The 16,546-nt window shown below is 37.0% G+C and overlaps 3 protein-coding genes across 3 annotated transcripts; all 3 read left to right on the top strand.

Moving 5' to 3' along the window:
• Positions 1 to 5,332: 5,332 nt before the first annotated feature.
• Positions 5,333 to 9,621, top strand: cgref1 (cell growth regulator with EF-hand domain 1). The gene is made up of 7 exons (XM_087793435.1): positions 5,333 to 5,413; positions 5,843 to 5,948; positions 6,698 to 6,760; positions 7,312 to 7,382; positions 7,473 to 7,597; positions 7,663 to 7,764; positions 9,048 to 9,621. The coding sequence occupies exons 1-7, from the start codon at positions 5,404 to 5,406 to the stop codon at positions 9,255 to 9,257; spliced, it is 687 nt and encodes a 228-aa protein (XP_087649561.1). The 5' UTR covers positions 5,333 to 5,403; the 3' UTR covers positions 9,258 to 9,621.
• A 431-nt stretch (positions 9,622 to 10,052) lies between these two features.
• LOC148076383 (dynein regulatory complex protein 8-like) lies at positions 10,053 to 12,405 on the top strand. Its single transcript, XM_087793199.1, has 6 exons — positions 10,053 to 10,128; positions 10,637 to 10,709; positions 10,785 to 10,861; positions 11,797 to 11,839; positions 12,075 to 12,141; positions 12,196 to 12,405. The coding sequence occupies exons 2-6, from the start codon at positions 10,641 to 10,643 to the stop codon at positions 12,312 to 12,314; spliced, it is 375 nt and encodes a 124-aa protein (XP_087649325.1). The 5' UTR covers positions 10,053 to 10,128; positions 10,637 to 10,640; the 3' UTR covers positions 12,315 to 12,405.
• A 1,130-nt stretch (positions 12,406 to 13,535) lies between these two features.
• LOC148076382 (dynein regulatory complex protein 8-like) lies at positions 13,536 to 16,260 on the top strand. The gene is made up of 7 exons (XM_087793198.1): positions 13,536 to 13,557; positions 13,624 to 13,702; positions 13,758 to 13,830; positions 15,236 to 15,312; positions 15,423 to 15,465; positions 15,520 to 15,586; positions 15,652 to 16,260. The coding sequence occupies exons 1-7, from the start codon at positions 13,536 to 13,538 to the stop codon at positions 15,759 to 15,761; spliced, it is 471 nt and encodes a 156-aa protein (XP_087649324.1). The 3' UTR covers positions 15,762 to 16,260.
• Positions 16,261 to 16,546: the final 286 nt, after the last annotated feature.

Here is a 16,546-nt window from a genome sequence, read left to right as displayed (position 1 = left end):
TGTAGTATTCTCGAGTATTTGACTCTTGTTTTGCAGAATTTACAGACCACATGACACTGATTTAATTTGTTCTGAAACCAAAATATGTCCAAACATCAGCTTTAAAAGCGGCTTGAGTCGACTGTATCCTCTCGTCCCCAGTCATTGCAGGGATCTCTCGGGATTTCCTTGTTACACTAGCAGTGGAGGACATAAAGACTGCTGCCATCTAGTGGCCAGATGTTTAATTGCAACACAAAAATTAACAAACGCCGTGAATTTCTGAATGTTTGAATTTTATTTTCCTACGCACTTTGTTGAAAGATAAACCATAAAAAACCATTCCAAAAATAAAATATGATTTAAATGTTTTTTTATGGTGCATTGCTGTTGAAATTTAATTTAGTATGTTATAATAAAATACTTGGATATTTAAGTGTGTTGATGTTTTCTTACACTCCTATAATTTAATCACTTTTAAACTTGTTAAAATGTACTTTATACACCAGGAGTGTCAAATGTAATCGCTACTCAGGTTGAAATCATCTTAATTATGAGTTTTTCTTCAACAAACACACTTCAAATCCCTTTTACTCTTATTTTTAGTCTCTGTGTCATGTTGTTTCATAAAAGAAACAAATCTACCCAGTGTCATTTCAAAACAGATGAATCCAGCTGGACCCACTCTGGTGCTAGTGGCTACAGAACAAACTTAAGACACGTGAGCCAGTGGAAGTTTGTACATTGAAGAGAACATAAACCTTTAACATTCATGTTCTACGGTGATCGCTCTGGCGTGGACGATTGTTCCGGACATTTATTCTGACCCTCAGACACCTGCCGAGAAATAACCCCAACTTGATGACATGCGAACGGTCCCGGCTGGACAGGAGGCTGCAATTAGTGGTCTATGAAACGGAACTGACCAGTGTGTGTGTGTGTGTGTGTGTGTGTGTGTGTGTGTGTGTGTGTGTGTGTGTGTGTGTGTGTGTGTGTGTGTGTGTGTGTGTGTGTGTGTGTGAGGTACAGAGTGTGCAAGAGAAAACATCCTCTGTGAGTTCAAATCAGCCCCACATTGGATCGGTTCTGAGCCAGTGTGTCAGTGTGTGTGTGTGTGTGTGTATGTGTGTGTGCGTCAGTGTGTGTGTGTGTGTGTGTGTGTGTGTGTGTGTGTGTGTGTGTGTGTGTGTGTGTGTGTGTGTGTGTGTGTTTACTCTGACAGAATTAGAGCTTCCTGGTACTCCAGTCGTAATGACCTGAACCCAGAAGAATTCTCCGGTGGAATGTGACAGCGATTAAAACACATCCATTGTGACTCACTAAATAAGTGACTGATCTTCCGGTGAGACACTGTTGAGTTAAAAGTTCTCAACACACCCGTTTGAGTCTTTACTAGATTTTTATGAAACAATACAACTGTTACTGTTTATTTTGATTTTATGTTGTAGAATAATTTTATAAAAACAAGTCATTTTTCTTCTTTTATACTCTTTGTATCCAAGATAAATATAATAACTGGCAGTTATTAAAAGTTAATGTGATGTTTTGTAATTGAGAAATAATACAATATATTGTGATACTGTAGTAACGATTATATATTTGTAGTATTGTCGAGTACTTGACTCTTTTACCACATGACTCTTGATGAAGTCGTAACTGCTTTCATTTGTTTTGAAACTAAAATATGTCCAAACATCAGCTTTAAAAGCTGCTGGAGTCGACTGTATCCTCTCGTCCTCAGTCATCATCAGGATCTTGCAGGATTTCATTGTTCTTTTAACGTCGGAGAAGGTAATCTGCCATCTAGCGACAGGAATTTTAATTGCAACAACAAAATTAATAAACTCTTTACATACTTACATGTTAACTGTAAATAAAAAATGAATTATTTGATTTCATATAAAATAGATTCGGTGCAGTTCATTATCGATACAGTATTGTAAAAAAAAAACATTATGATGTTTAAATTATTACTTAATATTATTAATTAATATATTTTAATCGTATTTTGGCTTTTTTTTTTTGGCTGTGAGGAAATTCACAGCACTACTTCAAAATTCAGTGAAATCTTTTACGATTAAAATATATTAGAAATAAATGACAGGAATATTTTACTAACAAATACCAACTTATGTCAATAATGAGTACGATATCCAGGTACGTTTAGCTTGAAAACTGTTTTTGTAAATGTAAATGTAATTCACCCACACAACTCTTCATGCATGTAGTTACAAAGACACTGATCTTAAAGCTACGTTGCATCATAGCATCATCTTCCGCGTCGTTGAGTGACAGAGATGCAGCGACAAAAGTCAGTGTGTGTTTCTGGTGAGTTCATGCCGTGAACATGAGGGTCACATGAGCTACACTTAATGCGACCATTAACACCAGAAGCGTCTGTTGATTTAAATTCAGGGTCCCGGGTTAAAAATATCACCTAAAGTTATGACAGTCGGGGCCACCGAAGAGTGGGACCCTAATCCTGGTTACATAACCGAACGGGCGAAGGATTGTTTGTGTTCCTGGGCCTGCATGTGTGGGTATGCATGTGAGTGCACTCCGGCTATGCTGAGAACAAACAGCGTGAAGCAGTTGCGTGACTCGGGAAGTGGGAACACATGCAGTGGCAGAACATTATATGGGACGTAAACAGTCATTAAATCTGTTGGATCTATACAGTCGAGACGCTATTTTTAAATGCTCACATCTTCATTTGATCCCGTATTTTAGTTTTGAGAAGCGATCGTTACTGAAATTAATAGTTTTTAGTGATGATAAAAAAAAAAATGGTTCTGAACACTAAATGTTAACTTTTGCTACAGCAAAACAACTCCATAAAATATGCATTAGTGCAAGACAAATAATGGTGTAAAAAATAAACATAATACCTAAAAAAGAACATTATATTATATATATATATATATAAGAGTAGATTGAGTATTGTTTTGATTGTTTAAGCGCTTTGTGACCCTGGTCTGGAAAAGCGCTCTATAAATATAAATTACTTACATACTTATTTAAATATAAACTCATACTTGGATATACGACATGTTGTCAAACAATTTAATAAAAAATTAAAAAGAAACATTTCAGAATAGGATCGATTTATGTTCTTTTTATACCTGATCTCAACACTATTTGTTACAATATGACTGATTCAACCCTAGTTATCCAGAGCTTCCTTCACTTCCGGAAGTGACGTCAGCAAACAACTTTTGCAGGAAATTAATTTTAATTCGAAAAAACTAAACACCTTGAAAACGTGTCGAATCATTGAAACAATAATGTCACGACACAAATGCATAATATTTATTTAATCAATGCCCCCCCCCCTTTTTTCTTTCTTTTTTAGCATTTTTCGCCATGTAACAAATAGCATTAATAATAAGTTTAGCTGCTCGCTAACATCTGCAACCTTCAGCTGGTTGAGTCACAACAGGATATAAATATTCTTTGCTGTCAGAAGTCGAGTACATACCATCAAAACTGCGATTCTCTTGTAGAAAAATCAAGTTTATCCCGACGTTAAACCAGCGCCTGGTTTAATAGTTTTGTATGTTTTTCGACAGGAAGCCGTCTTTAAAAAATAAAAGCAAAAAAATGTTGTTTCCTTTTTGTCGAACCAATTTTTTTTTCTTTATTACTTCCATTTTTGTATTTACAATCAGGTTACATTTTTTTGAAGTATGTACTTTATATAGAAGAAAACGAATATATTTCTTATTTTGAAAATGCTATAGTAATGTGTATTATATTTTACTAAAACAGTGCATGATAAATATATTGTATTAATTGGTGGAAAAGGTAAGGGTAAGGGAAATAATAAGTACATTTTCAATCATAAGAATATGATCATTTATTTCTGTATAGAAAGAAACACACCTTCATAATGGTATTGTCGCATATACATCGATTGTGATTAATTATATCAAGGTAAACAAAATAAAATGTTTGAGTCGGTGAGACATTATCCTTCACCTTTCAAATATTCCTGAGAGACCCATTACTGGAATCATAAAAGGAGGAAAAATGTACAAGACTGCAGACATGTGTTAAAGGACAGCAGCCAAACTAACATAATACAGTATTGAGTAAATTAGTGGATTGAAAGGGAATAAACGACCCGAAGATATTATATATATTTTTAAGATATTACAATTATATTCATCCTTTCGAAGAAGACTTGTGTCCTCCAAGTGACGGATTTACAACCCGAGGACTTGCTTGAGTACTAGACCGTCGCAGATTACTCTTGGGGGACAGTTTTGGCTGATGTGTATGTTTTAAGACATGTCTTCTGCCAGAGATTTAAGACTGTCCTCAAGGGGGCAATAGTTGGTCGGTATCATAAACGCAACACCAGTAACTTACCTTGAACAGAACTGTGGACCAATGTTGGCTGTTGAAATTCTGCTTTACGTCAGATAAGGTGTAGGTTTGGGGTTCAGTTCACGCCTCCCTTTCGTGGGAATGTGCTTGAAATTTATGAGTATTTATAATAATGTATAAATAAGTAATAAATAATAATGTAGACATAATGTACATTATGTATTTACAAAATAATAATTCAAATGAAAAATGTGATCAAAATAAAACAAATGATCGAGTTTTGTGAGTTGAAAGTTTTTCAGAATAATTTAATTAAAAAATGGGACCTTAAAATAATTTTAAATATTTGGATCGGTTTATTTAGTTTTTATTTTAAATATCTAGTTGTTTCATTCTAGTCTTCTGTCAGGACCAGGAACATATAGAGAACATATAAGGTATTTTAAGACATTAAATTAAAAAGTAGTTTTTTATTAATATAATTTGATTCATATACTTCTATTTATTTTATTCATTCTCTTTTGTAAAACCAAAATGTTGTGTTGTTAAAATAAACCATGATAGTGTTCTGATACTGATATTATTTTAGTTTATTGTCTATAAACTATCGAAATATTATGCATGTGTATAGCAAGTACATTATTTCTGGAACTGCAGAAAGCATGTTTTTTGACGATGTAATATGATAGCGACTCAAATACAGTATATTTGTATTGTTGTATTTTGTATTTAAAAAATAATGTTATTTAATTAATATTTCATCATGTATCATCTAAATTTTGGAAATATTATTGTCAATCAAACGTTTAAAAATGTCTCGGGGACTCGTAGGTTGGATTCAGTCTGAGCTGGAACCAGAACTTTGTGGACGTGGCGCGTCTGATCGCAAGTCAAACCCACGCATGCGCAGTGACTCAAACGGCTCCTTCCACGTGGATTCCAAAACACTCCCATCACCATGGCAGCCGGGAGCGCGCGCGGCTTCTGTGGTTGCGCAGTGCAGGCGCGGGCACGAGCAGGGCGGCGCGAGGCAGACGGAGGTGAAACACACACATCTGCACAACACACGTCACAGCTGAACGTCCACACGTCAACATGCGGACAGGTATGACGCGAACTCACTTCTTACGTCTCTGTGTTTAAATCATATGATTAGTTCTATAAATGATGATTTAATACAAATGTTTACGTTATTGTGGTTTTTTTTTTTACCTCATCGGTGAGGTGTTAAAAATACACGATCCCGGGAAAATAATCCTAATTATTTATTGTAAAAAGTGCAACATTGTTGGGAAAGTACTCGACTTTGTGTTTAATTCTTTCCCTTCAGCGCCATGAGAGTTTCAGCCATGAAGCTATTCTAGGAGCCACGTCTATATGTCAGCATCTAAGATTTATAGCATCATCAACCACGTGGTGCATCCATAGAAACAAGCATGTTGTGAGAATAAAGCTGATTTTAGAAACAATGTTTACATAAAGTAAATGACAAACAACATATTAGTTTTGTATGTAACTTCCAAATGTGTCTCAGGTGCACTGAGGGAGGCTCACCTGAGCTGGATGGTTCCACGTCTTTTGCTTCTGTTGCTGCTCTCACTCTGTACCTGTGCTGCTCCAGGTGTACCCGAAGTTCAAAGGTGAGACGACATTTGAAGTTATGCAATAATAAAGGTGAATAATGAAAGTACTGGATACATGTTTTTATCAACGACACGAGTGTTACTAAGTCTGCTTTGAATGTTAAGTGAACCTTCAAAGTGATTAAACATAGATGTGAACAACAACTCCTGAATTATTTGTAGTTATAGTCAGACTTGTGTTGTTTATAGGGGTGTGTATTGTATATTTGTATTATCGTCGAGTACTTGACTCTGGTGTTGAATAATTTACAGACCAAATGACTCTTGACGAAGTATTTGGTCAATTTCTTTTGAAACCAAATTATATCCAAACGTCAGCTTTTAAAGCTGCCGGAGTCCACTGTATCCTCTCGTCCTCAGTCATGGCTGGGATTTCGCAGGATTTCATTGTTCCTTTAGCTGCGGAAGACACGATGATTGCTGCGAGATGTGAGAAAATTAAAATCTAAATCTAAATAAAATAACAAATATTGTTACCATCTGATAAGATCATCTCAAAACACGTGTCAGTCGTCAGCCTTGTAGCATCAGAGGTGAATATCAGTGAGAAGAGAGAAGCTGCTTAGATACTGGTGAGGTAGGAACCTAGACAAGGTCCTTGTAGTTTCAGCTCCATCTTAATTTCATTTGACCAAGAATGTCTGGTAAATGACTAATAGTATTGTGTTTTTATAGCTGCAGCATAATCTTGTTTTTAAAAGTGTGTTTTCAGTCTTAATAATTCATGTTTTCAATGTAAATTCCAGTGAAGGAAACGAAAACATCGCACCTATGGCCAACCCGTTTGGGTCTGGAGAAGAAGACCGAAGGTAACGTTGAATAATCTATTTACAAAACAACCTTTTGTTATCCTTTCAACTGACAGCGTCGGATTATCTTGAAGTGGACGAATCAGTGATCATGTGGTTGTTGGACTTTGTCTTGCTAACTACATGACATGCAATGAACGCAGATAAGATTACATATTGAATTCCTGCCACAAAATACCTCAAGTATTTCTTTGATTTTTTTTTAATATTTGATGGATTAGTTGTATCAGATATGTTTTACTATCTTTAAATAGTTGTTTTGAAACCAGTCATTTAGCGTTTGTTAATGTCCATTTACCGCCATCTGTTGGCTGACAAGGTGAACAACAAGAACAAAACCTCAGAGGATTCTCAACAGTTGATACTAAATAATTTAAACCTTTCTTATTACTTTCTTTCTACATAGCGTCCTTACAAAACAAACTTGTCTAAATAGTTGTTAAGTCTCTGCACCTCAAACAAATATGTAACACTTTAACGTGTTTAACCCTGGTCGAGGAACCTTTAATACAAATGAAGACGCCATTAAAAGTAGATTTTGTATTTGACAGGCTTTTATCTAAATTCATCAAGATAAAACTGGAGTCTCACACGGGGCCAGAGATTGACAGCTGGGAACAAGGTACCTCACATGGAACCCTCCTCACATTAAACCATGTCAGTTATAAAAATGAAGACATTAAATGGTTCTTTCATTTCATTCTCATTTCAGAGGTTTTCTTCCTCTTCCGTCTGTACGACTTCGACCACAGCGGAGTTCTGGACGGACTAGAAATGATGAAGCTGCTTCTGGACATGAACGCTGACGAGGATCTGGGAACAAATGCCAATAAGAAAGTGAGGACGTGTTCATGTGTTCATGTCTGAAGGATGGTTCTTAACGTCTTTCTCTCCGGGTCCAGGTGGAGTCCATGGTGGATTTCTTACTCCTGAGACATGACGCCAACATGGACGGACAGCTGGGCCCGTCGGAGCTGCTCACTTCTCCACTGACCCGCAAAGAGGTGACACTAACCGTTGACCTTGACTGCTAATGTAAAATGTTGGAGGTTGTTGGTTCGCTTGCATTTTGAGTCAACCTGAGGCCTGTCTGTGAGAGGTTTGCATGTTTTCCCTGTGTTTGTGGGTTTACTCCAGGTACTCTAGTTTCCTCTCATGGTCCAAGGGAGAATAGAGACAGGGGGATGGAGAGAGAGAAGAAAGATGGGGAGAGACAGGGGGATGGAGAGAGAGAAGGAAGGGAGAAGAGAGACAGGGGGATGGACAGAGAGAAGGAAGGGGGAGAGAGAAAGAAGGGGGAGAGAGACATTGGGATGGAAAGAGAGAAGGAAGAGGGGAGAGAGACATTGGGATGGAAAGAGAGAAGGAAGAGGGGAGAGAGACATTGGGATGGAGAGAGAGAAGGAAGGGGGAGAGAGACAGTGGGATGGAGAGAGAGAAGGGAGGATGGAGAGAGAGAAGGAAAGGGGGAGAGAGACAGTTTGATGGAGAGAGAGAAGGAAGGATGGAGAGAGAGAGAAGGAAGGAGGAGAGAGAAGGAAGGGGGAGAGAGAGAAAGAAGGGGGAGAGAGACAGTGGGATGGTGAGAGAGAAGGAAGAGGGAGAGAGACAGTGGGATGGAGAGAGAGAAAGAAGGGGGAGAGAGACATTGGGATGGAAAGAGAGAAGGAAGGGGGTAGAGAGACAGTGGGATGGAGAGAGAGAAGGACGGATGGAGAGAGAGAAGGAAAGGGGGAGAGAGACAGTTTGATGGAGAGAGAGAAGGAAGGATGGAGAGAGAGAGAAGGAAGGAGGAGAGAGAGAAGGAAGGGGGAGAGAGAGAAATAAGGGGGAGAGAGACAGTGGGATGGTGAGAGAGAAGGAAGAGGGAGAGAGACAGGGGACGGAGAGAGAGAAAGAAGGGGGAGAGAGAGAAGGGAGGATGAGAGAGAGAAGCAAGGGGAGAGAGAGAAGCAAGGGGAGAGAGAGAAGGAAGGGGAGAAAGAGAAGGAAGGGGGGAGAGAGAAATAAGGGGGAGAGAGAGAAAGAAGGGGGAGAGAGAGAAAGAAGGATGAGAGGGGGAAGGAAGGATGAGAGAGAGAAGGAAGGTGGGAGAGAGACAGGGGGATGAGTGTAGAGCAACTATGTCGCAGGTTAAGAGGTTCATTCATTGTTCACTAAATTCTGGAACTTAAATGTATTTTTAAAAGGAACAATAAATAAATAGTGTAAAAATCTAACCTGCATGATCCATGAACTGATGTTTGAGCTTCAACCTGAACTTGAACCTTCGTTCTTCTCTCTAAAGACTGAGGTCCATGTGCAGCCGCCTCAGCAGGACCACCAGGTGGAGGCGGAGGTTCAGGAAAAGCTGCACGAGGAAGAAAACGTTGTAGTTGAAGAGGAAGAGCATCACCAGGAAGATGTTCTACAACCAGAAGAAGAACAAGTCGGACTAGAAACCCACGACGACCACGAGCAGCAAGTGCCCGTTCATCAGGGACAGCCGGAGATGTGAAATCAAATCCTCCTCTCAAAGACTCTTGGACTGGTCTGCTCTCATGTCCTGAACTTCCATGTAAAACTACACTTTTGCATCCAAATGAAAGATATTCTCATATAATTAACACGATTAATTCTTATTTTAAATGATTTCCTTTGTGGAAAATGTTTTTACATGACGGTGTTTGTCTTGAGGCACGTTTGCACTTCCTCTGGATCAGTCCAGTTAATAATAGAATATTGCAAAAAATACAATGAACGACTGTTGCTGTGTGGAAATGAAATGTTTTAATACAATTAGACACATGTGTAGTTGTTAAAATAAATTATTTTAATTATCACTTGAAGTGAGAAAATGTGTTTTAACATGAAGAAATCAAGATGTTTTGGTACAGTTTAAGTAAAAATAAATGTTTTTCTACCATCTTTAAAACACATACTGAGTCCATCATTATGGTACTTCTAATAATACTTTTAATAATACTTATAATAATACTTATAATAATACCATGGATGAATTGTATACATTTACGATATTTCAAAGTTTCTAAGAACTTGTCTCTGTTTAAAATCCATTACATTATGTTGTCAATGCAAAAAGTTAAACGTTTTAAAATGTAAATAAGCAAATATATTTATATCCGGGATAACGGTCACGTGTCGTGTGTTGCTAGGCAACTTGCCTAAGCGTAGAAAAAACATGGCGGACGAGCAGCCAAGCGCAGGTTAAAAAGTTTTCTTAACTTCTTCGTTTCTTTTTCCTTTTTGATTTTATCTTTTTTTTTAACGTTGCTGTGTGACTTTTCAGAGATAAGAAACCTACATTTGAAGATACAAAATGCGTTTAAGGTTTTTGATATTTCGTCCAACAACACAGTAGATGTACGGTAAGTACAATAAATATGTATATATATATATATATACGCATTTTTAATAATGCAAAACCAACGACGTAATTATATGTATGAAGAGTTGAGCTGTGTGTTTGGAAAATATATTATAGTCTGCTTGAACTCTGTTCTGTACATGAAACCCTTCATGAAAGTTTTTTACTTGTCATTTTAAAGATAATAATCTCAATCTAAATTAGTTTAAATGTGTGTTTAAATTAATAATGTTAAATAAAGAATGAGGATATTATTTTGTAGTGTATTGAACAAATCTCAAGAACAACATTTTACGTTATTTGTAATAAAAGATGCTTCACTTGAAGCTCTTAAGTCCACCACATGTATTACTTTATAAAAGCTTGTAATAAAATGCAAAACATTGTAACAACCCGTCATAACGATAACGAACAATTGTGAGTCAGAATCATTCCTGCTCAGCATCCATGCTGCAGATAATAAGTTCCTCTGATAAGATCTCATGTTCTGATGGTTGGTGTCTCTTCAGGGAGATGGAGACCATCGTCTACTCTCTGGGATGTTTCCCGCGTCAGTCTGACGTGCACGCCTTCATAAATGAGGTCGAGTGGATGTTTGCTCAGACGTGAATCATGTTCGGTCTTAAAATAAACCGCTTCTGTGTTCCGTTGGATCAGGTGGACGACAGCCACACTGGATACATCCATCTGGAGAAGTTTCTCCCTGCGATGACCAACGTTCTGGTTGAAAACAAGTGAGGTCACTTTGTTGCTTGATGAAGAACCTTTGGTTCAGAATTTGTCCATATTGTCTTTGTCTCAGAAAACATCATGGAAAACGACTGATGTCAATCAAATCAAATAAATTTCCTCAGGGGCCAAATTACTTATATATGGAAACTGTAGTGAGGGGCCGTCAAACCAAAAGAGAGAACCAATGAGACAAAATATAATGGAATTAAAAAACAAAAAACAAAGCAAGTAAAGAAGTAAATAAAAAAAGATCAAAATAAAATGTACCCAAATATAATTTCTCAAACGATAAATTGATATTTTTTTATGAATATGATCTTAATATTTCCCCAAATTTTGTTGAGTAGCAAGAAATATTAACAAACAGGAAAAAGAAATAAAGGGAAAAAGATCCTAAACAAATAACTCAATTTAGAGTTATTTAGAGTTAAAACAATAATAAATACAAATTAAAAATGTCAGAAACATTTACTATGCTTTTCGTCTCTGACCTCAACCTCATTAGTAGCCAAAATATGATATTGAAAAAAACCCTTTAAAAAAGGAAGTTAGAAAATAAAATAAAAAAAGATCAACATAAAACTAACCTTAATATGCCTATAAGCTATTGATCAAACTTTCATTAAAAAGAAAAGTATATAAAATGTAAAGCTTTATAACATGATCTCAATATTTACTCAAAATATTTTGAGGGGTAAAAAATATTCACAAAAAGGACAAAGAAACAAAGAAAAAAAAAGGAATAAAAGAACGTAACAAGGTTTTATTTAGTGGAAAAACAAAAATGAAAATGTTAGTTTGCATGTTTTACTCTGATCTAATGAGGGTCAAAGGGTCAAATGTGGTATTTTACTAATGCACGCTGTTTATTTTCCATTTGTTTAACAAACATGTTTCCAAGTTTCTTACTAACACTGCAGGCGTGTGTGTCTACCAGGTTTCCTCCAATCACTGAAGAAGATCTACTTCAAGCCTTTCAGGTCCGACCAACATGTTTGTCTGTGTTGTAGGTTCACACACATGCACACACTCACACACACTCACACACACACACACACACACACAAACATCAGTGTCATCTCAAGCAACTGTTGTTGTTAAGTCTTAAATAGTATTTAATCATAAACCTGTACAAACATGGCCTCACGATGATGAATGAGATACATACAAGATGACCTCAAACCTCAGACGACCTCAGGTTCTCGGTGTCTTCAGGTCCTGGACGAGGAGAAGAAAGGTCACCTGGAGAAACAGGAGCTGACACAGTGGATCACACAAGAAGGTAAACGTGACAAACTCATTTCTGTTTGTGCTTCTAACTGGTCTTTGAAACCAGGAGATCCTTTCACTCAAGCCGAGCTGGACGAGATGTTGACGGCCCTGTGTGACCCTGAGAAGAACAACATCTATTACGAGGACATCGTGGACCAGCTGACCCTTGCAGAGCATCACTAGTTTGCTGACAGCTTTGCTAATAGATAATATGTTTGTTACAAGTATGTTTGTGTCCAAATTATGTACATTAAATAAATATATTTAAAAAATGCAGCAGGTGTTTTTGTTGAATCAGATAAAAAACAAATTAATATTATAGGAAGTACATGTCTTAACAAGAAGAAGCTGTCTGCTCTAGTAGAAGAACTCGCATTTCTCTGATCCTTAAAACTCTTCACTGGCTGCCAGTTTCTTTCAGGATCAACTTTAAAATTCTGGTTCTTACTTTCAGATCTATTCATGGTCAGACTCCTCCTCCTTCATCAGTGATATGATCCAGACTTACACCCCAGCTCGGGCTCTGAGGTCTGTGGATCAGAATCTACTGATGGTTCCTGAACACGGTTCAGGACCAGAGGAGAGAAATCCTTCCAGGCTGTTGCTCCTAAGCTTTGGAACGATCTTCCTCTCCCTCTGTGTTTGATGATCTACTGACTCCTTCAAGAAACACACGTTTTTATTTGTTCAGGCTTTTCCTTGATTTTCTGGAACTCCTGTTGTGTTATCAGTTTTATCTTGACCTTTAAAGTATATACTTTATTGAATATTGTTTTGATTGTTTAAGCGCTTTGTGACCCTGGTCTAGAAAAGCGCTATATCAATAAAAATGACTTACTTACTCACTTACTATTTGTTTTTAGTGACACATTTTAAGTGAATGAATTCATTATATTTATATTACATTGACAATTATTGTTAAATATTATATATCATAAAAATAAATACAAAATACACCGACTGGTTACAGTTGCAGTTATAAAATCTAAAGCTGAGTTTTAATCATATATCAATAATACTTGATGTCAAGTTAATTTGAATTTAGAGAGAAAAAAAGATAAGTAATGTAATACAAGCTAAGCTAATCTTTGCTAATGGTTAGCCGTTTTAGCGCCAAGTTTGAGTTAAATTTTATTATCCGTAAAAATGTAATTTCCTACATTTATTATTTTGTGCGTTATTGAGGTTTTACTTATTATAAATATTCATCCATCATCTTCTAAATGTGTTACTTTAATCTGAGTCACCTTTAGCCTCTTCCTAGCATCTCTTTAGCATTAGCATGTGCATTTGTGTCTTTGATTATTATTATTGTTGTTGTTGTTTGATCATGTTTTGTCTTTGTTGCTCTACTTTAAAGAATAAATAAAACACTGTGACTGGTAAACTTTATCAGAAGGAAATATGACGGACAAACCGAGCCCAGGTTCAGAGGTGTTATCTTTGACATGCTAAGATGGTAACGCTAATAAATATTATGTTTTTGTTTCAGAGGTTAGAAGGATTCACAGGAAGATCCAGACGGCCTTCAAAGTGTTCGACATCATGTGCAACGACACGGTGGACGTCAGGTGAGACCAGCAGGAGAAACTGTGGAGAAGAAATAGAATAAATCTGTTTCTCCAGAGAGATCGACACCATCATCTACTCGCTCGGCTGCTTCCCCAGTCAGTCCGATGTTCACAAGTTCATCACCGAGGTGACTTTTTAAAAATGGATTCACACCTTAAAACTCTTTTTGTTGTTTTTAGTTTAATGGTTATGGAAGTTTATCAGTTCCATCAGAATATTGAATGGTTGAATTTAAGATTTTGAATGTTGGAATTGATGCTACAATATGAAAATGTATGTGTGAAAAATGTCTTTATTCATGTTGGCACTATTATTATTATTTTATATGATATTTATCATATTGTGATTGTAGACATTATTATTGAATTGAATTATTTTTTAGTATAAAAGAAAAATCTTAATCTCACAGTCACAGTTTAATTCAACTATTCAATGTTCTGGTGTCACTGATACACCGCCATGAATAATGTTCTGGTGCCACTGATACACCTCCATGAATAATGTTCCGGTGTCACTGATACACCTCCATGAATAATGTTCCGGTGTCACTGATACACCTCCATGAATAATGTTCCGGTGTCACTGATACACTGCCATGAATAATGTTCCGGTGTCACTGATACACCTCCATGAATAATGTTCCGGTGTCACTGACACACCTCCATGAATAATGTTCTGGTGTTACTGATACACCTCCATGAATAATGTTCTGGTGTCACTGATACACCTCCATGAATAATGTTCTGGTGTCACTGATACACCTCCATGAATAATGTTCCGGTGTCACTGATAAACCGCCATGAATTATATTCTGGTGTCACTGATACTCCTCCATGAATAATGTTCTGGTGTCACTGATACACTTCCATGAATAATGTTCCGGTGTCACTGATACACCTCCATGAATAATGTTCTGGTGTTCACTGATACTCCTCCATGAATAATGTTCTGGTTTCACTGATACTCCTCCATGAATAATGTTCTGGTGTCACTGATACACTTCCATGAATAATGTTCTGGTGTCACTGATACACCTCCGTGAATAATGTTCCAGTGTCACTGATACACCTCCATGAATAATGTTCTGGTGTTACTGATACACCTCCATGAATAATGTTCTGGTGTCACTGATACACCTCCATGAATAATGTTCTGGTGTCACTGATACACCTCCATGAATAATGTTCCGGTGTCACTGATAAACCGCCATGAATTATATTCTGGTGTCACTGATACTCCTCCATGAATAATGTTCTGGTGTCACTGATACACTTCCATGAATAATGTTCCGGTGTCACTGATACACCTCCATGAATAATGTTCTGGTGTTCACTGATACTCCTCCATGAATAATGTTCTGGTTTCACTGATACTCCTCCATGAATAATGTTCTGGTGTCACTGATACACTTCCATGAATAATGTTCTGGTGTCACTGATACACCTCCGTGAATAATGTTCCAGTGTCACTGATACACCTCCATGAATAATGTTCTGGTGTCACTGATACACCTCCATGTCCTCTCACACCAGATGGACGAGGATCACACCGGATACATCAGCTACGACAAGTTTCTTCCTGCCATGACCAAAGTGCTGCTGGAAGACAAGTTAGTCTGAATCTTTTATGCAAATGTTGTCCCAGTAGTGACAGCAGAAGCCGTTTAAAGACCAAATATTGATGTTGGATCACAGTCATCTTCTCCTGTGTCGCCCTCAGGTTTCCTCCCATCTCTGAAGAAGACCTGCTCCAGGCCTTCCAGGTGAGCCTCGAGTCTCTCGTCACTGACCTCAGTCAGAGCGTGTGGTCTCCTCAGGTGCTGGACAACGGGAAGAAGGGCTTCGTGAAACCAGAGGAGCTGTCCAAGCACATCATGCAGGACGGTGAGACTCGACTCACCGACGATGTCGCCGTCATCTTGTTTCACCGACGTCACGTCCCGAACCAGGAGAGCCCTTCACTCAGGACGAGATGGACGAGATGTTGACGGCCTTCTGTGACCCCGACAAGAACCTGATCTACTATGAGGACATCATCAACCAGCTGGCTGGCGTTTGACACGTCCAGGAGAACCAAAAGTTGTTCGTTACCAGGGTGGATTTGGTTATTTATCATTCAATTATTAATAAATTTAAAAAAAGATGTTTAATTGTAAAATGGTTAAATTAACTTTTTAGGTTGGATTATTGAGGTACAAACATCATACCCCCAATATGGCCTAAAACAAAAAAGGGTTTCAATAGCAAAATATTTTATTTATTTATTGAAAAGCAATTTTTTTTATTGAAACATTTCTTTAATTGAAATATATTTTTGGATTGAAGCGACTTAAAAAAAAATTGAAAATATTTATTTTGATTGAATAAGAAAGAAAGAAATCAACCAGCATATAGAGTACATTTTTTGTGAAATTTGTTGAAATACAATTTAATCTTTAGAGATTTAAATGATGTTATATATATATATGGATTATATCATTAAGATACAATTGTCCTGCACATCCCAAACACAAATATAGATTACTTCAAATTTCAGAATATTTTTCTTTAATTGAAAACTTGTTCAGATTGAAAACATGTTTTGCTTCAAGTAGCTTTTGTTTTGATTTTAAATATATTTTGATTCAAGCAATTTTGGTTTTGATTGTAAATAATTTTGGATTGAAGCGACTATTTCAGTTGAATAATAAAGAAACGATTCTCCCTCCATACAAATATAATTTTTTATAGCCGTCAAAATTAGATTTGATCTCTTGAAATATAAAAAAGTCCAAGGCTGGGAAAAAGCCGAGTAGCTCTTGAGCAAACAATCAGGGATCTGAGTGAGTGATAGGATGCTCCATC

The sequence above is a fragment of the Callionymus lyra genome, chromosome 6 (genome assembly GCF_982586985.1).
Source record: "Callionymus lyra chromosome 6, fCalLyr1.hap1.1, whole genome shotgun sequence".
Taxonomy (NCBI): domain Eukaryota; kingdom Metazoa; phylum Chordata; class Actinopteri; order Syngnathiformes; family Callionymidae; genus Callionymus; species Callionymus lyra.
This window is presented reverse-complemented; position numbering and strand designations above follow the sequence as displayed.